The 24,353-nt window shown below is 43.6% G+C and overlaps 2 protein-coding genes across 3 annotated transcripts; one reads left to right on the top strand and one right to left on the bottom strand.

The window, feature by feature from the left end:
* Positions 1-195: 195 nt before the first annotated feature.
* atp6v1ab (ATPase H+ transporting V1 subunit Ab) lies at positions 196-17,527 on the bottom strand. Its single transcript, XM_055881966.1, has 15 exons — positions 17,183-17,527; positions 11,507-11,603; positions 11,153-11,281; positions 8,455-8,669; positions 7,946-8,083; positions 7,707-7,858; positions 7,255-7,417; positions 7,045-7,153; positions 6,643-6,765; positions 6,378-6,492; positions 6,200-6,263; positions 5,804-6,007; positions 5,442-5,536; positions 5,175-5,346; positions 196-1,085 (listed from the first exon to the last, which is right to left on the bottom strand). Exons 2-15 carry the CDS (start codon positions 11,586-11,588, stop codon positions 993-995), a joined length of 1,854 nt encoding a protein of 617 aa, XP_055737941.1. The 5' UTR covers positions 11,589-11,603; positions 17,183-17,527; the 3' UTR covers positions 196-992.
* A 457-nt stretch (positions 17,528-17,984) lies between these two features.
* naa50 (N-alpha-acetyltransferase 50, NatE catalytic subunit) lies at positions 17,985-22,656 on the top strand. Of its 2 annotated transcripts, none has more exons than XM_055881962.1 (5): positions 17,985-18,158; positions 20,098-20,231; positions 20,383-20,502; positions 20,651-20,717; positions 20,978-22,656. In XM_055881962.1, the coding sequence occupies exons 1-5, from the start codon at positions 18,151-18,153 to the stop codon at positions 21,153-21,155; spliced, it is 507 nt and encodes a 168-aa protein (XP_055737937.1). In that variant the 5' UTR covers positions 17,985-18,150; the 3' UTR covers positions 21,156-22,656. The 2 variants fall into 2 exon arrangements, with proteins under 2 accessions (XP_055737937.1, XP_055737936.1); XM_055881961.1 differs by having other exon boundaries at positions 20,095-20,231.
* The last annotated feature ends 1,697 nt before the right edge of the window (positions 22,657-24,353 follow it).

The following is a 24,353-nucleotide window of genomic DNA, read 5'->3' as shown; positions in this document are numbered from 1 at the left end:
CCAGCAGCACCAGACATAATTTACTGTCACTCTTACACTAACATACATGACTGCATCTGTGATCACTACTACTACTATTGTTGGCACGGTACACACACAAACTATCAACTTAACATACACTAGTAGCAATATCTTGATTACACGTACAGAACATGCAGAGAAGACTGATATCTACTGAATCACACAGTCACAACATTCACCATTTTGTTTTGTTGCTTTATTTCATTTTACACATTTTATTATTTGGGACTCAAACACTTGTACGATTTTATTTAACTAGGCAAGTCAGTTAAGAACAAGTTCTTATTTACAATGACGACTTACACCGGCCAAGCCCGGACGACGCTGCTGCCAATTGTGCGCCGCCCTATGCAACTCCCAATCACGACCGGTTGTGATACAGCCTGGATGAGCAGTGGAAAGGAGAGGACAAGAGAGCCCACCTCTTACACACATACAAGACTACACCACGTAAATCACTATCATAAGAAAAACAACAAACAACCAGCCCAGGCGATGTCCACATCACACACCTGCAATAAATAGTCACTCTGCTTAAGTATTTCATGTCAATCTTCTGTACAGATAGAGAGGGTATTGAACTATAATTACATCAACTGACCTCGTCAGGTGCTCAGCTAGGACCAGAGACCATGTGCAAAACAAACGGGGAGGGATGGGCAATGCAGGGGTTAAGAGTGAGATGAAATGTCTCACACACACAAAGACATGTAAACATACACACATGAAGGTAATGGGGCAGATCTTTGACCATGCTGGGGCAAAGACACGGAAGCAACATAATACAAGAACACAGTACATTTCCTTCTGTTTTTGCCCATACACAGACACACGTTGGGTAAACTTATGGCAGGAGGTTGGGTGTAAACACAAGGAAATGGAATGTGAGGCTGCAGTGGAGGTATCTGCAGAGAGAAGGGGGGGTGACAGACATGCACTGCCCCTGGGATGAGGGGTCGGGGGGTGGGGGCTCAGTCCTCCAGGCTGCGGAAGGAGTTCTGCATGTCCTCCAGCAGCTGGGCATAGTCAGCCTTGATCTTGGGCTCTCCCTCCTTCACTGGGTCCTATAACAGACCAGAAACATAGAGTAACACAGGGGCTGGGTCCTATAACAGACCAAAAACAGTAACACAGAGGCTGGGTTCTATAACAAACCAGAAACATATAGGACCCAGCCTCTGTGTTACTCTAAGACCAGACATACACTATCGGTCAACATTTTTAGAACACCTACTCATTCAAGGGTTTTTCTTTATTTTTACTATTTTCTACATTGTAGAATAATAGTGAAGACATCAAAATTATGAAATAACATATGGAATCATGTAGTAACCAAAAAAGTGTTAAACAAATCAAAATATATTTTATAATTGAGATTCTTCAAATAGCCACCCTTTGCCTTGATGACAGCTTTGCACAATCTTGGCATTCTCTCAACCAGCTTCAACTGGATTGCTTTTCTAACAGTCTTGAAGGATTTTCCACATATGCTGAGCACTAGCTGGCTGCTTTTCCTTCACTCTGCTGTCCGACTAATCCCAAGCCATCTCAATTTGGTCGAGGTTGGGTTTGTTGTCGAAGTCAGGTCATCTGATGCAGCACTCCATCACTATCCTTCTTGGTAAAATTGCCCTTACACAGCCTGGAGGTGTGTTGGGTCATTGTCCTGTTGGAAAAACAAATTATAGTTCAACTAAGCGCAAACCAGATGGGATGGTGTATCGCTGCAGAATGCTGTGGTAGCCATGCTGGTTAAGTGTGCCTTGAATTCTAAATAAAATCACTGACAGTGTCACCAACAAAGCACCCCCACACCTCCTTCCTCCATGCTTTACGGTGGGAAATATACATGCGGAGATCATCCGTTCACCCACACTGTGTCTCACAAAGACATGGCGGTTGGAACCAAAAATCTCCAATTTGGACTCCAGACCAAAAGGACAAACTTCCACTTGTCTAATGTCCATTGCTCGTGTTTCTTGACCCAAGCAAGTCTCTTCTTATTATTGGTGTCCTCTAGTAGGGTTTCTTTGCAGCAATTTGACCATGAAGGCCTGATTCACACAGTCTCCTCTGAGCAGTTGATGTTGAGATGTGTCTGCAACTTGAACTGTGAAGCATTTATTTGGGCTGCAATTTCTGAGGCTGGTAACCATAATGAACTTACCCTCTGCAGCAGAGGTAACTCTGGGTCTTCCATTCCTGTGACGGTCCTCATGAGAGCCAGTTTCATCATAGCGCTTGATGGTTTTTGTGACTGCACTTAAAGAAACTTTCATAGTTCTTCAAATGTTCCGTATTGACTGGCCTTCATGTCTTAAAGTAATGATGGACTGTCGTTTGTCTTTGCTTATTTGAGCTGTTCTTGCCATAATATGGACTTGGTATTTTACCAAATAGAGCCATTTCTATTTTACTTAACCAGGTAGGCCAGTTGAGAACAAGTACAGTGGGATTTGAAATGGTCGGTGATCTTTGTTAACTTGGCTCTCGAAGACTTTAGAAAGGCAGGATAGGATAGATTCTTCTGTATACCCCCCCTACCTTGTCACAACACAACTGATTGGCTCAAACGCATGAAGGAAATAAATTCCACAAATTAACTTTTAAAGAAGGCACACCTGTTAATTGAAATGCATTCCAGGTGACTACCTCATGAAGCTGGTTGAGAGAATGCCAAGAGTGTGCAAAGCTGTCATCAAGGCAAAGGGTGGCTATTTGAAGAATCTCAAATATAAAATATATTTTGATTTGTTTTACACTTTCTTGCTTACCTAACTCAGCAAAAAAAAAGAAATGTCCCTTTTTCAGAACCCTGTCTTTCAAAGATCATTTGTAAAAATCCAAATAACTTCACAGATCTTCATTGTAAAGGGTTTAAACACTGCTTCCCATGCTTGTTCAATGAACCATAAACAATTCATGAACATGCACCTGTGGAACGGTCGTTAAGACACTAACAGCTTACAGACGGTAGGCAATTAAGGTCACAGTTATGAAAACTTAGGACACTAAAGAGGCCTTTCTACTGACTCTGAAAAACACCAAAAGAAAGATGCCCAGGGTCCCTGCTCATCTGCGTGAATGTGCCTTAGGATTGCTGCATGGAGGAATGCAGAAGTGGCCTGGGCAGTAAATTGCAATGTCCGTACTGTGAGACGCATAAGACAGCGCTACAGGGAGACAGGACGGACAGCTGATTGTCCTCGCAGTGGCAGACCACGTGTAACAACACCTGCACAGGATCCGAACATCATACCTGCGGGACAGGTACAGGATGGCAACAACAACTGCCCGAGTTACACCAGGAACGCACAATCCCTCCATCAGTGCTCACACTGTCCGCAATAGGCTGAGAGAGGCTGGACTGAGGGCTTGAAGGCCTGTTGTAAGGCAGGTCCTCATCAGACCCACCGGCGCTGGACCAGACAGGACTGTCAAAAAGTGTTCTTCACTGACGAGTCGCGGTTTTGTCTCACCAGGGGTGAAGGTCGGGTTCGCGTTTATTGTTGAAGGAATGAGTGTTACACTGAGGCCTGTACTCTGGAGCGGGAATCATTTGGAGGTGGAGGGTCCGTCATGGTCTGGGGCGGTGTGTCATAGCATCATCGGACTGAGCTTGTTGTCATTGCAGGAAATCTCAACGCTATGCGTTACAGGGAAATACATCCTCCTCCCTCATGTGGTACCCTTCCTGCAGGCTCATCCTGACATGACCCTCCAGCATGACAATGCCACCAGTCATACTGCTCGTTCTGTGCGTGATTTCCTGCAGGACAGGAATGTCAGTGTTCTGCCACGGCCAGCGAAGAGCCCGGATCTCAATCCCATTGAGCACGTCTGGGACCTGTTGGATCGGAGGGTGAGGGCTAGGGCCATTCCCCCAAGAAATGTCCGGGAACTTGCAGGTGCCTTGGTGGAAGAGTGTGGTAACGTCTCACAGCAAGAACTGGCAAATCTGGTGCAATCCATGAGGAGGAGATGCATTGCAGTACTTAATGCAGCTGGTGGCCACACCAGATACTGACTGTTACTTTTGATTTTGACACCCCCCTTTATTCAGGGACACATTATTCCACACGTCTGTGGAAATTGTTCAGTTTATGTCTCAGTTGTTGAATCTTATGTTCATACAAATATTTACACGTTAATTTACATACATACATTTAATTTACATATTTACATGTTAAGTTTGCTGAAAATAGACATAGTTGACAGTGAGAGGACGTTTCTTTTTTCCCCTGAGTTTACATGATTCCATATGTGTTATTTCATAGTTTTGATGTCTTCACTATTATTCTACAATGTAGAAAATATTAAAAATAAAGAAAACCCTTGAAAGAGTAGGTGTTCTAAACTTTTTACCGGTTGTGTATAGACTAACACAGAGGCTGGGTCCCTATAACAGGCCAGACATACGGAGTAACAGAGGCTGGGTCCAATAACAGGCCAGACATACAGAGTAACAGAGGCTGGGTCCTATAACAGGCCAGACATACAGAGTAACAGAGGCTGGGTCCTATAACAGGCCAGACATACAGAGTAACAGAGGCTGGGTCCTATAACAGGCCAGACATACAGAGTAACAGAGGCTGGGTCCAATAACAGGCCAGACATACAGAGTAACAGAGGCTGGGTCCTATAACAGGCCAGACATACAGAGTAACAGAGGCTGGGTCCAATAACAGGCCAGACATACAGAGTAACAGAGGCTGGGTCCTATAACAGGCCAGACATACAGAGTAACAGAGGCTGGGTCCTATAACAGGCCAGACATACAGAGTAACAGAGGCTGGGTCCCTATAACAGGCCAGACATACAGAGTAACAGAGGCTGGGTCCCTATAACAGGCCAGACATACAGAGTAACAGAGGCTGGGTCCAATAACAGGCCAGACATACAGAGTAACAGAGGCTGGGTCCAATAACAGGCCAGACATACAGAGTAACAGAGGCTGGGTCCAATAACAGACTAGACATACAAAGTAACACAGAGGCTGAGAAACAGAGACAACACCACAAAGAGACCAAAATACAGATACACTGCAAGAGAAACACCCAGAAAAACAGACATGTACAAGGAGGGAAGATAAAACAAGTAGAAAGAAAGACAAAGAACACACACAAAGACGGAGAAACAGACTGCTGCTGTACCTTGAACTTCATGGAGCTGAGTCTGTAGAGGATCTCTCCCAGGTGTTCTCTGATCATGGACCAGGTGATCTTGTTGTCGCTCTGAGCCGTGGTTTCCACTGCGTGCCGCGCCATGTCATAGAAGGCTATTATGTTGGACAGGATGCCAACAGTCTTATAGAAGGGACAGAACCTGCAGGGAGTTTAGAGGGCAGAGAGATACAGTTGAAGTCTTTCGGTATTTGCCGGAAATATTTGAGTAGGTCAGACAGTGACACTGTGTGTTACCTGTCATAGGGGGTGTAACCGTTCTGTTGCAGGAAGTCATCCTTGAGGAGCTTGGCCACCTCCAGGGTGATCTTATCAGTTTCGGCCAGCGAGGCCTGTCACCAAGACAACGAGGACAATATTAAGTTCCATCCTCCCTTCAAATTACACAGATCTCAAAACGCTGGGCAACTGGAAATTCATAAGCATTCTCCATGTTTCTTTCATCTACTCAGAGGTAAAAGACTTTACAACTAAAGAGAGCACAATGTTACCCCATAGAAATAAGAATGAATAGAACACTGATGGCATAATGGGTGGACTGGCGGCCATTGGTTATCCCTGCCTTCTCTTTCTTCACCCTGCCCTTTGTTCCCCCTCACCTTGCCGACCAGCTGTACGATCTCAGCCAGGTCCTCCTCCTCTTGCAGAATCTCCTTAGCCTTGGTGCGCAGCGGGACGAACTCAGGGAAGTGCTTGTCGTAGTACTCGTCCAGCGCCCGCGTGTACTTACTGTAGCTGATCAGCCAGTTGACTGACGGGAAGTGCTTCCTCTGGGCCAGCTTCTTATCCAGACCCCAGAACACCTGAGAGAGAGAGAGGGAGGGAAAGAGAGGGGGCAGAGAGAGAGAGCGAGAGAAACGATGGAGGCAGGTAGATGTAGAGAAAAAGAGGACGAAGATAAGGATTGATAATCCCTAAAGCTGATCTTTATTTCTTTGAACCATATGTAAGAGTGTGGCCTATTAGAGCCAGATAGAAACAGGCTGTATTCATACCTGCACGATACCCAGGGTAGCCGATGTCACAGGATCAGAGAAGTCACCACCAGGGGGAGACACACTGAAGAAAGGGGGACAGAATAACAGTAACATGTGGTTATAGCGTTAGAAGAAGCACTCCACTTCTGTCTATTCCAGCGTGGCTAGATTGTGTTGGCAGGTTAACTGTACTCACGCCCCCACGATGCTGACGCTGCCCTCTCTCTCTGGGTTTCCCAGACACTTCACCCTGCCAGCACGCTCGTAGAATGATGCCAGACGGGCACCCAGGTAGGCAGGATAACCACTGTCTGTGGACATACACAAAATGTGTTTTCTTTATGACCAGCTGATTTAGACCTAGATCACCCCACCAGCCTTAGAAGTTGTCCTTTATATTGCTTTTTTTTTTTTTAAAAGGTAACTATTTTCTATTTTGGGTGTTACCAGCAGCCACTCACCAGCGGGCATCTCAGCCAGTCGACCAGAGATCTCCCTGAGAGCCTCGGCCCAACGAGAGGTGGAGTCAGCCATCATGCTCACGTTGTAGCCCATGTCCCTGAAGTACTCAGACAGCGTGATCCCTACAGGTACACACAGCAGATAATAATCCCCAGTTTACAATTGGCTCATTCATCCCCCTCCTCTCCCCTGTAACTATTCCCCAGGTCATTGCTGCAAATGAGAACGTGTTCTCAGTCAACTTACCTGGTAAAATAACGGTAAAATAAAAAAATAAAAAAAAATAAAAAAAAGATAAGTAGGTGATTGGTTAGGGGGTGTGCTCCATGTTGTGGTCTCAGGCCTGCTATTGGCTGGGAGGTGTGCCGTGTTGTGTTCTGGGCCCTGTGATGGGTTCTTACCTGTGTAGATAGAGGCCTCTCTGGCAGCCACAGGCATGTTGGAGGTGTTGGCCACCAGGGCTGTTCTCTTCATGATGCTCTCAGTCTTCCCATCCACCTCCATGGTCAGCTATTGGACAGACACACTGTCAATCATCCTTACATCCAATTGGAAACAGGCTAAGGGTAATAGTGATGATCATGATAATCCAATAACAAAACACCACCAACCTCGGGGAAATCTCGCAATACTTCTGACATCTCGTTCCCGCGCTCCCCGCAGCCTACGTAGACGATGACGTCACTGTTGGAGTACTTAGACAGGGACTGGGAGATGACAGTTTTACCACAGCCAAAGGCTCCGGGGATGGCTGTGGTTCCTCCCTGGACACACCTGGACACAGAGACAGACAGGTAGACACAAGCAGAACAGACCAGGGGCAGGGAGATGGAAGCAGTGGTTGAGTATATTGGCAGAAACAGTTAAGAAGTAGTAATTGAGTTTCCTTGAAGCAGAATAGCAAAGACAGATAAGAAAGGATATTCTGATAGTGTCCTTGAAGCAGAGATGGAGAACGAGGATAAGGTGGAGAGGGAGAGTGGTGAGAGAGTTTCCCAGAAGCAGAGATGGAGTAAGGTGACAGAAAAAGAGGGAAAGGTGGAGTAAGAGAGAGGGGACTCACGGGAAGAGGGCGTCCAGTACTCTCTGTCCGGTCAGCAGTGGGTGATTGGCCGGTAACTTCTCTGTGACCGGGCGAATCTGTCGCACTGGCCAGACCTGGACCATGGTGAACTTCTCCTTCATACCCTCAAACTCCAGCTCCAACACCACGTCCTGAAACACACACCAAACCCTTAGTCCAAATACACCAATTTCCACACATGCATTACTATGGATTGAGACTAGGGAGGTGGGACTAACCGAGACGTCATAGTTTCCGGGGGGAGCCACATAGGTGACGGTTCCTCTGTTCCTCGGGGGCAGCATGATCTTGTGCTTGATGAGGGAGTTCTCAAATACCATCCCATAGATATCACCCCCTGTGATGTGACTGCCCACCTAAGAAAGAGAGAGTGGTGATGAGGGGTTAATACTGAACAATTCAACGTTTTTGTTGTTCAGTTCAGTATGTGCTTTAAGGTAGGGTTTCCCCAAACTCGGGTCAGGGGGCCCCATGTGGGTGCACGTTTTGGTTTTTGCCCCCCAGCACTACACAGTGGATTCAAATAATCAAAGCTTGATGATGAGTTATTTGAATCAGCTGTGTAGTGCTAGGGCAAAAACCAAAATGTGAACCCAGGTGGGCCCCAGGACTCAGTTTGGGAAACCGTGCTCTAGGGTCACTTCAAACTGTGTATAATGTAGCACACTTAGTAAACCACACAACACTTTTATTAAAACATTGACATAGAGTAGTAGGACACACCCACCCGTAAGCTCTTGACGGGGGAGAACTCCCATTTCAGGTCTCGGTTGAGGGCTCCGATGTTGACTCCGCGGGGGATGTAGATGCTCTGTGTTAGGTCGTTGATGTCCTTTAGGGGGCGCTGGATACCGTCAAAGATGGAGCCCATGATGCCTGGGCCCAGCTCCACAGACAGAGGCTTTCCTGTCCGCAGCACTGGGTCCCCAACAGACACGCCCGCTGTGACAACGCTCAGGAACACACCATGTGTTAATGGATCAAGCCTTGGCAGTCATTTTGATCTCGTTCTCAATGATCAGTGCTTTATTTTTATGTTGCTGTCCAGCGGTTCTAAATGTGCCATGCACCTGATTGTCACCATTTTTCTGTGCAATAGCCTTTTGATTTGAACATTTGAAAAGTGTTGGTATGTGTACTAGGCTATTTAATTGAATTTATGTTACAGCACTTTGATTTCACTAATAAATATGTTTAAATGGAACCAAATGATCTGTTTCTGTCTTCAGTCCTTTTTAAAATAGGATAGATGGGTTATATGGTCTACAGTATAGGTTTAATGTGATGGTCTGCCTATAACTAGCCTGAGTAGGCTTATAACTCCAATCATATTCTATTCAGAGATTAAAGATATTAAATTGGTAATGAGATACTTTCAGGCTAGTTAAGATGCATGTCTGTTGAATTTGGAAAAATCCACCTGCACTCGGCCCCCCCAACCTACTCAGCCAATCAGGAGCTGCTACTGCGTTGCAGCCGTGGCATACTGCATATTTTTAACTAAACGGTATGTGCTAAATAGTATGCAGTACACTAGTATGGGTATCTGGACATGGCCCGCGTGTACAGTGGCTTGCGAAAGTATTCACCCCCTTGGCATTTTTCCTATTTTGTTGCTTTACAAGCTGGAATTAAAATTGATTTTGGGGGGGGGGTTGTATCATTTGATTTACACAACATGCCTACCACGTTGAAAACGCAAAATATTTTTTATTGTGAAACAAAAAAGAAATAAGACCAAAAATACAGAAAACTTCAGCATGCATAACTATTCACCCCCTAAAGTCAATAATTTGTAGAGCCAACTTTTGCAGCAATTACAGCTTCAAGTCTCTTGGGGTATGTTTCCATGGCATGCACATGGAAACACATCTAGCCACTGGGATTTTTGCCCATTCTTCAAGGCAAACCTGCTCCAGCTCCTTCAAGTTGGATGGGTTCCGCTGGTGTACAGCAATCTTTAAGGTATACCACAGTTTCTAAATTGGATTGAGATCTGGGCTTTGATTAGGCCATTCCAAGACATTTAAATGTTTCCCCTTAAACCACTCGAGTGTTGCTTTAGCAGTATGCTTAGGGTCATTGTCCTGCTGGAAGGTGAACCTCTGTCCCAGTCTCAAATCTCTGGAAGACTGAAACAGGTTTTCCTCAAGACTTTCCATGTATTTAGCACCATCTATCATTCCTTCAATGCAGACCAGTTTCCCAGTTACTGCTGATGAAAAACATCCCCACAGCATGATGCTGCCACCACCATGCTTCACTGTGTGAATGTTGTTCTCAGGGTGATGTGTTGGTTTGCGCCAGACATAGTTTTCCTTGATTGCCAAAAAGCTTCATTTGTCTCTCATCTGACCAGAGTACCATCTTCCATATATTTGGAGAGTCTCCCACATGCCTTCTGGCAGATACCAAACGTGTTTGCTTATTTTTTTCTTTAAGCAATTGCTTTTTTTCTGGCCACTCTTCCGTAAAGCCCAGCTCTGTGGAGTGTACAGCTTAAAGCAGACCTATGGACAGATACTCCAACCTCCACTGTGGAGCTTTGCAGCTCCTTCAGAGTTATCTTTGGTCTCTTTGTTGCCTCACTGATTAATTCCCTCCTTGCCTGGTCATTGAGTTTTGGTGGACAGCCCTCTCTTGGCAGGTTTGTTCTGGTGCCATATTCTTTCCATTTTTTTAATAATGGATTTAAATGGTGCTCTGTGGGATGTTCAAAGTTTCAGATATTTTTTATAACCCAACCCTGATCTGTACTTCTCCCCAACCTGTTTGGGGAGCTCCTTGGTGCCACTTGCTTGGTGGTGTTTCTTGCTTAGTGGTGTTGCAGACTCTGGGGTCTTTCAGAACAGGCGTGTGTGTGATTATATAGATATACACTGAGATCATGTGACACTTAAATAAAGTCCACCTGTGTGCAATCTAACTAATTATGGGACTTGTGAAGGTAATTGGTTGCACCAGATCTTTTTCAGGGGCGTCATATCAAAAGGGTGAATAGATATGCACGCACCACTTTTCTGTTTTTTACTTTTTAGAAACAAGTCATTTTTTTCATTTCACTCCCCCAATTTGGACTATTTTGCGTCAGTCCATTGCATGAAATCCAAATAAAAGTCTATTTAAATTACAGGTTATAATGCAACAAAATAGGAAAAACACCAAGGGGGATGAATACTTTTGCAAGGCACTGTATGTACCAGAGAAATATTTTCAGTAATGAAAACATGTGTGATCATGTGCAGATACAGTAGGTGTGTACACACACCCCTACCTATCTAAAGGGAGTATAGAGAGAGTCAGGTACAGTAAAAATGTAATCCCAAATGACACCCTGCTTCTTTTACAGTAGTGAACTACGTATGGAATAGGGTGCCATTTTGGGACACAGGCACAGTCAAGTGCAGTATAACCCGTTAGGATACATGTCTCTTCGTAGACCTGGATGGTGGCCATGTCTCCCTCCAGCCTGATGATCTCTCCCACCAGCTCACTGTGGCCCACTCTCACCAGCTCATACATGGCCGCTCCCGCCATGGCAGTGGCCGTCACCACTACAGCACAGCCAGGGAACACAGGTCAGAGGTCACAGCAGGCAAACACATGCAAGAGAGACAGATGTGATGTCTAGTCCAAACTTAACCCCCAGATTAGTGTAAGCAATATTGGTGGAAACAGCCTAGCCTACTACAACAGATATAGATGGGGCTCTTCATCAGCTAAAACCTTTGAAGGCTAAACAGAGGTACTGGTGACAGATAAATGTGAGCGATAGTGACCTGGACCAGATACTCCATGGACGTATCCAAACTCGCTCTCCTTCTCCTCATCCCGGATCTTAGGCAGTTTAGACAGGTCCATCCCGACAGGCTAGATCTGCGGGAGAGAAACAATAATTGAGTGAGTGAATGAGGGCGATAAAGGAAGATGGAGAGAAAAAAATAAAAAGAGTCTCACCCAGTTACTTTAATCTGGGAAGAATGGTGCAGAGTTGAAGAATGCTTCTGGTTATTTCGAACACAGAACGCCACAGTGCTAGCGCTACTTTTAGAACGGTTACACTCTGTATATACAAGTGTATTGATTTGTGTTTTTATGGTTGACTGCATCCCAGTCCAGACCATAGTGGGTTACAGTCATGGCTGGGACACTATTGACCCAGTCATTAGAAGGTCAATGGGCTTCTCATCCAACTCCCTATACATCCATCTAGTCACGAAACATGACAGTGCCTTCAATTGTGTACATTTACATAGAAAGAACCTAAACGTCCCTTGTCTGTCACAATTGTTAAATAAAATTATATTTGAAACTACTCAGCAGATTGTCCATGGTGTTGGTCCTTCAGCTGGTCGAAATTTGAGACAAAATATCCACAGGAAAGTATTAAACAGACTTCAAACACGGGTCTGTGTGTGTGGCAATTAAGGTGTGTCTGCTCATGACCAAAGGGACGTGCACAAGACAGAAGTACATGCACGCATACTAACAGGCGTTTGCATGGTTTTGCGCATGTGCCAGGTGAAACATTTCTGCTTCAGTACCTGTGCTCTTAAGTCAGGTAAACAATACTTTCCCGTGGATTGTCTTAATTTCAGCCTAATGAATCACCAACCGTACAGATAACCGGCAGAGCAACTGCAAATGTAATTTTATGCAACATTCTGGCTTGTAAGGAAAATGTCCAAGATGTTGCAGTGCTTTGTTTGACTGTATACCAATAAATATGACGGCTACTAGGATCGTATTCTGTACAATAACACCAAGTGCATAAATTAGACAAATATTAGTTAAAATATGGAACAATAAATTAAACTGTTCAATACATCTTTCATTTTGGAGCAAGGTAGCTTGTAGCGGACAGCAAAGGTGTCAACTAGAGATGACGTGCAGGGATTTGTAGTCTTGCATGATGTCCACTTTTATGCCAACAACATTTTCAAATCTGAGTGTAAATAAAACCGAATATACTGATGTCACATTGTCCAAGAGAGATTTACAGTTATCAAAACACAGGCCTTATTTGAAGTGTTTCTAAAATCCACAATGGATCAAATGGAGAGAAAAAAACTATTGGAACCATTTCAGTGTTTGACTGCTAGGTTTTATGACACATCCACCATGACGCTCAATTGGCTGGAAAACCTCAATGCTTCAGGAAGCTTTGTTTCCTCCTCACTATCCGCAACTAAAACCCACACCAACTTGGTTAGGGAGTGAAAATAACCATGAACCAAATCAAACAGGGAGACAAAATAAAAGGCTTTGTATTCACAACCTTAAAGAGATAAACAGCAGTCTAGCTCTTCCAACATCTCTCATGCCAACTGGAGCATATGCCCTGCAGCTCTTAAATATGGGCGGGTATAATTTGTGGAACGTTCCAACAGGAATCTGTTCCTAAAACTTCATAAATAACAAGATTGCCAACAGACAACGCATACAAAGTTGTATAGGGGCCGAATAAGACAACAAATCAAAATCAAATGTATTTATATAGCCCTTCTTACATCAGCTGATATATCAAAGTGCTGTACAGAAACACAGCCTAAAACCCCAAACAGCAAGCAATGCAGGTGTAGAAGCACGGTGTCTAGGAAAAACTCCCTAGAAATGCCAAAACTTAGGAAGAAACCTAGAGAGGAACCAGGCTATGCGGGGTGGCCAGTCCTCTTCTGGCTGTGCCGGGTGGAGATTATAACAGAACATGGCCAAGATGTTCAAATGTTCATAAATGACCAGCATGGTCAAATAATAGTAATCACAGTGAACAGGTCAGGGTTCCATTGCCGCAGGCAGAACAGTTGAAACTGGAGCAGCAGCACGGCCAAGATACCGAGTAGGGAGTGGGCAATTTCATTAAGTTTTCACTCACCACGTTTATTCCGAAAAATTTCTCTGGTAGCTTATGAACAAACATTAAGAATAAGCTACGTGGTGAGTGGATGCCTATTCGGCAGCTAGGTGAATTGATCATGCACCTTTGTATGTGTTGCTTGTACCTTACAAAATCCTTGGAACAGATTCCTGTTGGAACATTCCACAAATTATACCCACCCTTAAAAATCACCTCAACTAACGAGGTGACAGGTGCAACACATTCCAATCAGTGCTCTTCTGCACCTAAATAGAACCAGCCTCGAAATCAAAAACCAAAGCCTGTAAGAATACACACTACTAGAGTAGGACCATAACTAAACCATATGATTACACACAGAAAAATCCCCTACCACACATAGGCTTACAATTAAGCTTGCTGCAATTGAGAGACTTGCATATATAGCACACTATCATAAACAGTCTGCACCAGAGTTTCCCAAACTCGGTCTTCAGGACCCCAAAGGGTGCACGTTTTGGTTTTTGCCCTAGTAATTTTTTGAATCAGATGTGTAGTGCTAGGGCAAAAAACTAAATCTGCACCCCTTGGGGGTCCTGACGCCAGACTTTGGGAAACACTGGTCTGCACATACAGATCCCAGTCGGTCTGTTATCATGGCAATATCACCCCTTACCCAATCTGCAACCATGATGATATCCCAGAGACTACAGCCCAACATGAAGACGCACGACTTACCAGCATCAAAAGTGAGAAATAGGACACACCTCCCCTCTCCCTCTGTACTTCATCCCTGGTCAATTCTCACTGGGTATGACGCAGTACGCTAACAGAGGGGAGATCCCAGGCAAGCATCACTGTATCTCTGTGCTCTTCTCTACTTCCCACTCTCTTTTACACCTTGTGAAGGCTATGCTTCTCTCTTTCCCACTGTCTGTATGCTTCTCTCTCAAATGCTGCATAATAGCCTATGCTTCCCTTTCTTTGTTTTTTTTCACACACAAAATCTGTCGTGACTTAATGTCATCCATACAGGCAGAAAACTGCAGGTGCTCTAACACAGGGGGCTGATGCTTCCTGATACTCCTGCATCTATACTACAGAGATTGAACAACCCCCATCACTCACTCTCTGTATAGACACACACCATTCCTGCTTCAGTGACCTTTTGTCCTTACCACCCTTTCGTCTTTACCACAGATAGAGTATTTTCCTCCATGCTAGACGGGTCATCTGTGTAGAAATAGCCCCCCCAACAGGTCTAGTCTGTAGCTGCAGGATACAGACAACAATGGCTCAGGATGACCTCCAGTTCTCACCAGTGGACAGGACAGACTTAGTAAGCATTTATATGTATTCTTCAGATGTAAGACCATCTCTTCATCTCAACTTGAATGTTCAATTCCTTTTGGATTACAACAGGTTCAAACTTGTCTTGTAAAACAGGCTAAAAAACACTGATACAGGAAAAAAAATAGACTGATTAATAATTCACCATTCAATCACTTCCATTGTGATTTTGGCATAGAGACTAGGAATATATGCATGAGGCATCACATGACTGTGGCACATGACTGGCTAAGTTATATGGGGCCATTTGAGGAAGTGGAAAATCCTAGTGTGGGGAAAGCTTGGGAAGTCCACTCAGTGTGTGTGTGTCTTGGTGGTTCGTATGCTATGCAAGACACACTGATTCACACACTCAGAGTCCGGTCTATAAAAAGCTAGATGAGTGAACTTGAATCCCTTGACACAAGTGTACTTGTCTGGTCTTATAGCAGCCACCTACAAAGCTCAAATCTCTGGTATGATGCAGGGAGAAGTTTCCCTTTAAAATAGATCTAGGATCAGCTTCATCTCCCTTATGTCCCAACCTTTAAGGGGAAAAAAGATTAATGCCAGGGGTAGGGGAAGTAGTCAGTGTAAAACCCAGACATGCTTCCAGGTTCTATGGACTCAGCAACATCATGAAATATGGAATCATTTTAAAATCGAGGATACACTCCCATCACTGAGTACTGCAATGTTAACATAAACAATCCATAGTAAGGAATGTCTGTTCTGTGAGGGTAAAGGTAATCAAACACAATGGACCTTTAGCCTAATAAAATTGTTTCCTTAAGCATAATCAGTCTCGTAATGCAACTAGAGCGAGTGTGGGTTCCAAATTGTTGCATAATCCTGCAAACCCAACAGCTCATACTGAACTTCCTGTTTAAGTTTTAAAATGTTACAAAATAGTGCTAATCCACTCAGTCAGTGCATCCCTTGTCACAATGGATTCACATATTTACCAACAACCCCACAGGCTGAGGTCCTATGACACAAAGGGCAAGTCTAGGATCAAGTTCTCTGTTCTCAGTCCTAATATTGACCCGAAGAGCTGCAACTAAAACTGGTCCTGAATCAACACTTGGGGACAATCATCCTCTTAACTAGCTGTTCTTTTTAACTATTCTGTTATTTCTTTGTTGTCAAGATAGAATACACAAAGGGTGGATCTCATTGTCAATAGTCCTGAGGCTTCCTTTCCCTTCCTTGTTGCATCTCCTTCCTTTGATACTGCACTAATCTATAGCACTAGACAGGTGAAAGAAAAACCCTCGGTGGGATTCCACAATATTGCTTTAACCTATCCTCACTTCTCAGAAAAGTGCATTAGATGAAGAGGGGGAGATGATGGGAACCCACATTAGAATATTGAGATTCACCCAAAGAGGTCATATCCTATGAGCAGACACTTCTGATGAGAAATTCAACATCCAAGTAAGGATGTGGTGGGGCCATGATGCTATTTGCATTGAATTATTCTTCCCTCTCTGCATCATCTCCAGCTCATCCTCCGTCAAACAGAATCATTATCACATGCCAATTTATCACGAGGAACAAACCAACGGAATAAAGACCAGCATGGGAATAATAAGTGATTGTTTGATTTACAATACCACATCTCACATGCAGAGAGTATCTGGATTTGATAACATTTGTAGTACGCCTAATATCTTATCTGCATTGCCCCAAAGATGTATGTCAACATAATCCCCTTGTAAACACCAGCGCTCACGCGCTGTAGGTATCGCCGTTCTTTTAGTTATGACTCGTCTATCCCTGTCCATGTCACAGAAAACAACGCGTTACATTGTAGCTAGTAAAAATATTATCCATCGATCAAATGAAACACAAATACATTACCTGCTGAGGCACGACTTCTACGCATTTTTGTGGAATAACACCCGACATTTGAGAAGCTACCCTGCCAGCGATGCAATTTATTTGATTAATCAACCCAATAATGCAAACATGTTTAATTAATATAATAATTGGCTGCAGCTGATACATGTTATTTGTCACTTTGTTCATTCAAATAGGCCTATACTTGAATGAAACACCACGACCAGAAATACATGTAAATGTATTTTCCAATTATTAAATTCATATGATAAACAATATCACACTCGGTTAATTATGCAGTTTCACGGATAGCCATCGTTGGCTACATTGTAGGCGATTTAAAGCGTAGGTAATCTGTCAAAATCGCTTGCTCTGCCATTTTGATGCATTTCATTTTAAATGACATTGCATTTAATCTGATATGATGACAATACAATAGGATAGCTACCTTCAGAAATGAAACGTTCCACCGTCTTGATCCTCTGCCAGAGAAGATATGAGTGTCGATCATGCGATAGCAAATGATCAGCTGACTTCATTCACAGCGCTTTGCAAAGCGCAGAAACTCTGTGGCGAGACTCACAACCACTGCAAATGATTCATTCCACTGTGGCTCAATCCCACTGCGTTGTCAAAGACTAAAGAGGGAAAGACAATACTTTCTCTCGATATTCGTATATAGTTTGACATTTAAATAAACACCAACAATAGAACAGAACAGCTGATGAGCAGCATCATAGCATTTTATTCAGCAATTAGAAATGAGGCTAGGATCAAGAAAAGATGGAAGGCTCCACAATAGACGGAGGGCAGAAAAACAAACAGTAGAATTATGTGATCTTTTTTGAGAACATATCTTTGCATTTGAGCCAAAATGGCGGTAGACCCATCATTTTGCTGTTGCGTGTAAAAAAGATGGATTGCACTGTGGGACACTGGAGATTTGCATGACAATAGTTTAAAACAATACTATGAATTTAAATGAAATATCAAGTTGCGCCACAAATGATCAGAAATTGAATAATGAAAAACATATGCAAAAATGACATTTAAAAATCTAACAAAGATGTCAAAGGTCAGTCCATACTTCAAGAACAAACAACCCGAAATGTTTCAATATTTTAAACACAAAACTTGGTTTATAATAAAAACAGTAATATTTGTGTCATTTCATCAACCTGACTAATAAAAATAACTGGATTAATAATAATAATGTAGCTACATTAACGTTATGCGCATGCGGGGTCAGAGTTGACAGTCTGCCGTGGAGGAGTGCGGTAGCTAAGCTAACAGCTAGCAACACATGTGGAGGGTACAACGGGAGGCAACCCTAACTCTGTCAAAATTCCCCCAACCGAACCGTAAACTACTCAGAACTTTAGTCACATCGAATTTAAGGAATAACAGTCGTTTACAATGAAAGGGTGAGTAAAGCCATTTAGAGACATGTCTATGTTCTTATCACGAGTAAAGTTTTTTTTCTTGTCTCTTTTTTTTCTACAGGCGGGGAGGTGGTTGCAATGCTGCTGCTAGCTAAGCCCTTTGCGCGGTTAGGGGTAAAATAATCTGCCAATGATGGCACTACAGTGATTTTCGTTTCGCTAACCACCGTTTGTCATTGGGTAGCTAGCTAGTTAGCAAATAGCTTCGGCAACCTGCTAAGTGTGGCTAGTAGTGCCTGCATTACCCATCAAATTAACCATACTTGAACAAAAGTCGGACAAGTTCGTAACCTGCCTGTTAGTTCGTGACGTGTAGCTAATTAGCTAACCTGAAATTCGATGTCCTACTTTGACGCTAACTATAGATAATTAGTACTAGGCTACTTTACGCCACTCTCAACTCCAACATTGTTCAACTAACTAGCTAGCTACTTTACTTAACTAGTGAACCACGCGGCTAGGTAGCTAACGCTAACTAGCTAACTTCAATATGGAACACATAACTGTCACCCCACCAATGCTCCTTCTATTTGTGATCACACTACCTAACGTTAGCATAATGTTCACGTTTGTCAGCAGTTTATTTGAAGTATCTTTAACTAGTATCACTGGTTTCTGTGAAGCAGAGCAACGTTGATTCGCTAACTAGCTAGCTTATTAGGCAACCTAGCTAAATGATTCAATAACCCAATGATTCAACTGTACTGTTTGGGGCGTAAGCATCAACCTTAAAACTAGGTGCTTTGTTCATCTTATGCAATTATCTGACAAGCTTACAAAATATCAGTTCCCTCATTGCTGCTTTGGAAACACTAGGTACATTCTGCATCTCTTACTCATGTAAGTAACACACAGCTAGCTAGTATAAGTGGAATGGTTAGAATTAGGAATTTAATAGGATATTTATGGGGGAATGACACAATGTAGCAAATGTTTACTACTGTATGTAGCCAACTACTTCGGGCATTTCTAGCTCTATTTTAAAGTGTCAACAGGAAAGGCATCAGTGGATCAAAAAAGACTTGTGTAGATTCAATGTGGAAACAATCAAACCACAGTTTTTCAGCTTGATGTTTACTTATATACTTAACAAGTTTTAATAACATGACACCATCTTGTCTGCAAAGTCCAATGGGTTCTCATGACGTGGTGTCTCGGGTTTTTTAATTCGCGGAGCAGATGTCTTAGGTTTGAATATCTGCAATGTTGCATGATCTCTGCTGCCGCTCTATTCTGACTGGTGGTGAACACGTGAGCAGCAGCTGTTGTCGGCCTAGAGGTTTTAACATAAGGAGCCGCCCTATAAATACCTTTGTGCGCTCCCCGGGTGAGGTCAATTTGGGGCAAACAGTCAAGACACGAAAACAAACTCTCTCGATCGCAGAGATGTACAACGAAAACAAACTCTCTCGATCGCAGAGATGTACATTTGCATATGCATCTTGACTAATCTTAAATGATCAATGCACACAGGAAAGTGTGTATACATGCATAGATTGCTTCTAGTTGCAACTAACATGTCATCCAGCCCGCCATTGAATTTTTTTTTGCGTTGGGGGGCAGATTTTGTGTCTGGCGTTGTGGTGTATGCATGTTGGCCTTTTGGGATGAGAGGCGGCAGCTGTCAGTGCATCTGGGCTGGTCCAGATGGCTCACAGTGGCAGAAAACTGGCTTCCCTGTCTGCTCCCTAGAAGTGGTCAAAGCACAGACAGGACCATGTCCTCAAGCAAACTGTTAGACATCTCTAAGTTTATCAACATAGTTAATGAGTTGTCTATATAGGCCAGTGTATGGGTACGTACTACGCACCTGTGTAGGATTCACTCTGGATAGGAGCGCCACATTATCTATCTTTGTTGCTTGGAGTCCACCCCCACCTGTGTCCCCAGCTGGTTGACCGTTCTGCTCTTGTTCCAGTAGCCGGATCGAGCTGGGGGATGTTACGCCCCACAACATTAAACAGTTGAAACGCCTCAACCAGGTCATCTTCCCCGTCAGCTACAATGACAAATTCTACAAGGACGTGCTCGAAGTGGGAGAGCTCGCCAAGCTAGGTAAGACGAGACAGGCTTGCCCAACCACATAGTCTTATGTTGTCTGATATTGACGCACTTGTTTTGGTAGTGAACTAATGGTATAATATACGGAAAAACTGCAGCATGGCACTGATGTAATATGCCTGCCCTCTGATCCCTGTGTTTGCAGCGTACTTCAATGACATTGCGGTGGGGGCAGTGTGCTGCAGAGTGGACCACTCTCAGAACCAGAAGAGACTGTACATCATGACACTGGGCTGCCTAGCGCCCTACCGCAGATTAGGCATAGGTACGGCTCAATCTTTTCTTTGTTTCATACACCAGCAATAGCCATATTTCCTTGTATCCTCTTACACTGTTTACACAGTATCAGGTCATGATAACCTGTGTGTTGCATATTGTCAAACTCCTAGTCTTCTGTCTTTTATTGTAACCAGGAACGAAGATGCTGAACCATGTGTTAAACATCTGTGAGAAGGATGGCACTTTTGACAACATTTACCTGTAAGTTTATAATCTCAATATTTTTTTATGGCTTTCTCTCCTTGTGTCGATGTGAAAGATCTGGACAAAGAAAATGCCTGGTATGGGCATACACCATCTTGCTTAGCTCTCACCAGTCCTATGTTTTCACATCAGTGCATATCAAGGAGGCAACCTTTTGAGATGCACCCTCAGTGTTCAGTTGAAAATGTCACCCACACATCCCTTCATCCCTGACCTCTAATTCACACGCTTCCTTCCTCCTTCCTTCCTCCTGACAGTCATGTGCAGATCAGCAACGAGTCTGCAATCGACTTCTACCAGAAGTTTGGCTTTGAGATCATTGAGACGAAAAAGAACTACTACAAGAGGATAGAACCTGCAGATGCCCACGTGCTTCAGAAGAGCCTGCGCAGCCCTTGTGCGCCCCCTGGGGGAGAGCTGCAGAAGGCAGAGTAGCCTCTGAAAAGAGCATGGTCGTGCCCCGCCTCCCCAAGAAACAGAACTGTGACAGATGCCCATGGGTCGACACATTCACCACTTTCTTCAAAGGACGTTAAAAAGAGAAAAAACAAATTCAAAGTTTAAAAAACAAAACATGGCTGCATTTTTATTTTGCAACAAAACAAACACATTTTGCATTTTATTTTTACTATTTTTCTTCATTTAGAAATTTGAAAACAAAATAAAGGATTCAGAATCCAAAAGTGCTCAGAAAAGCTGCTGACTTAAGACAGTTTAGCTATGGTGGGGGGTTTCTGTGTTTGCAAAACATACTGTTTGAGTTGTTTTAAATGCGGTTTGTACAAAAAAAAAATGATAACTGAGTAGGGAAAATCTTTTACAGTAAGAGACTATCGTTGACAAAGTCCAACTGGCAACCATGGAGTGATGCTTCTCGTCGTAATGGTGACACGTTTGGAACACTGAACTCATCCCCTTGTCACCTGAGCCCAGGGACTTATGGGAAGAGTTTTTACTGGTGGATGAGACTTACTGTTTCTTCTTCTAGCAATATGCAAAGTGTGAGCCTTGCGCTGTGATGCAATGCCCCCTATTGACGTCAAAGCTCTGATGCCAGTCCAAAGGGGGAAAGGAGCGCCCCACAGAATGGGCGTGAGGAAGGATGAACGGTTTCAAGTTGTGGGGAGATTTGAGGGAGTGGATTCCACTCTTTGTTTCTGAATGGTTTTGTTTCTCAACCCATCTATTTAATCCCCCCTTTTAGATCTTTTTCTTTTCAGCTCTTTTTTAAAATATATATATTGATGCTGATTGGCTCAGGGCTTCTCCTGGGCTTGCCACAGATGCTGTGAGAGAGTCCAGGAAACCTTCAGAGAGATCAGAGTGTGATCAAGGGTCAAGGGCAAGGGTGTATGAGATCACAGGAAATAACAGGTTTATTGCGATGTTGGTATTTTTGTCGAAGTACAAAGATGTGACAATGAACAAGACGTCAAGCAGGGGTTGCTTGAGTACTTGGCAGTTCAGGAACAGGAGGTGGGTCTAGGACTAGAGCAGTTCAATTGACTGGCTAAGATGGAGTTCTCTCAGCCTGGGTGAAGTGCATGAGTGAGATTGTTGTGGATGCTTCTGTTTAGATTGGCACTTTATAGTTAGCTGGCGTACTGTCTGGTACTGAGGCTAACCTTTATTGGCCCCTGTAGTAGGAAGTAGGAACCCAGCCAACTAGATCTTTCCAACTAGATCCTTTTTGTGCGCTTCACTCATGACCATTGTCGGAAGGTTGCGTGTTGGTTTGGTAGTTTCCTCTGTCTGTAGGGCCCCTTACAACAGAACCTGAAGCCCAGGAGAAACCTGCTCCACTGCATGCTGGGAGAATACTGCCCTCTCCACTGTAGTAAAAGCATGTTTTGTTTTCTCCTTTTGAAAATGATCTTTTCTGGAGCTCTATATTGTAAGACTTTTTAACCTCTAAATAAAATAAATGCTATTTGCATTGTGGGTTCATTATTTCTATTTCATGATGTAGATCAGACTGTAAATGGTAATGTGTCTGTATATCCATTATAGTTTACAATCATACAGTACCTTAAAGTATTCAGATCCCTTGACTTTTACAGCCTTTATCTAAAATGGATTAAATAAAAAAAATCATCAGCAATCTACACATAATACCCCATAATGACAAAGCGAAAACAGGTTTTTTGAATTTCCTTGCGAATTTAGGAAAAAATAAAAAACAGATAAACCTTATTTATTTACCTAAGTATTCAGGCCCTATGCTACGAGACTCGAAATTGAGCTCAGGTGCATCCTGTTTCATTGATCATCCCTGAGATGTTTCTCCACCTGTGGTAAATTCAATTGATTGGATATGATTTGGAAGGGCACACTCCTGTCTATATACGGTCCCACAGTTGACAGTGCCTATCAACAAAAACCAAGCCATGAGGTCAAAGGAATGTTCTGTAGAGCTCAGAGACAGGATTGTGTCAAGGCACAACATTTTGCAGCATTGAAGGTCCCCAAGAACACAATGTCCTCCATCATTCTTAAATGGAATAAGTTTGGAGCCACCAAGATTCTTCCAAGAGCTGGAAGCCAGGCCAACCTGAGCAATTGGGGGAGAAGGGCCTTGGTAGGTGACCAAGAACCCAATGGTCACTGACAGAGCTCCAGAGTTTCTCTGTGGAGATGGTCATCCTTCTGGAAGGTTCTCCCATCTCTGCAGTGCTTCACCAATCAGGCTTTTATGGTAGAGTGGCCAGATGGAAGCCACTCTTCAGTAAAAAGCACATGACAGCCTGCTTGGCGTTTACAAAAGGCAGCTAAAGGGCTCTGAGACCATGAGAAATAAGATTCTCTGGTCTGATGAAACCAAGATTGAACTCTTTGGCCTGAATGCCAAGCGTCACGTCTGGAGGAAACCTGACACCATACCTACGATGAAGCATGGTGATGGCAGTATCAAGCTGTGGGGATGTTTTTCAGCGGCAGGGTAGGGAGACTCGTTAGGATCGAGGGAAAGATGACCGAAGCGAAGTACAGAGCTCCTTGATGAAAACCTGCCCCAGAGTGTTCAGGTTCACCTTCCAACAGAAAAACGACCCTGAGCAAGAGTGGCTTCTGGACAAGCTGCTGAATGTACTTGAGTGGCCCGGACTTGAACCAGATTTAATATCCCTGGAGAGACCTGAAAATGGCTGTGCAGCAATGCTCCCCATCCAACCTGACAACGCTTGAGAGGCTCTGCAGAGAAGAATGGGAGAAACTCCCTAAATACAGGTGTGCCAAGCTTGTATTGTTATCCCCAAAAGACGCGATGCTGTAATCGCTGCCGAAGGTGCTTCAACAAAGTCCTGAGTGAAGGGTCTGAATACTTATGTAAATGTGATATTTCTGTTTTATTTTCAATAAATTTGCAGACATTTCTTAGTCTTTCGCTTTGTCATTGTGGGGTATTGTCTGTAGCTTGGAGGGGGAATTTTATCCGTTTTAAAATAAGGCTGTAACAAAATGTGGGGAAAAAATCAAGGGGTCTGACTACTTTTCGAAGGGACTTTATATCCGTCATAGTTCACAATGCACGGGCAGAGAACTAGAAGTAGAGGAGACTCGGCATAGAATGTTTATCCCTGAGACGCAATTTGCTCTATAGTAGGAAGTGAAATATATACGAACGACATGGTATAA

The sequence above is a fragment of the Salvelinus fontinalis genome, chromosome 25 (assembly GCF_029448725.1).
Source record: "Salvelinus fontinalis isolate EN_2023a chromosome 25, ASM2944872v1, whole genome shotgun sequence".
Lineage (NCBI taxonomy): Eukaryota > Metazoa > Chordata > Actinopteri > Salmoniformes > Salmonidae > Salvelinus > Salvelinus fontinalis.
This window is presented reverse-complemented; position numbering and strand designations above follow the sequence as displayed.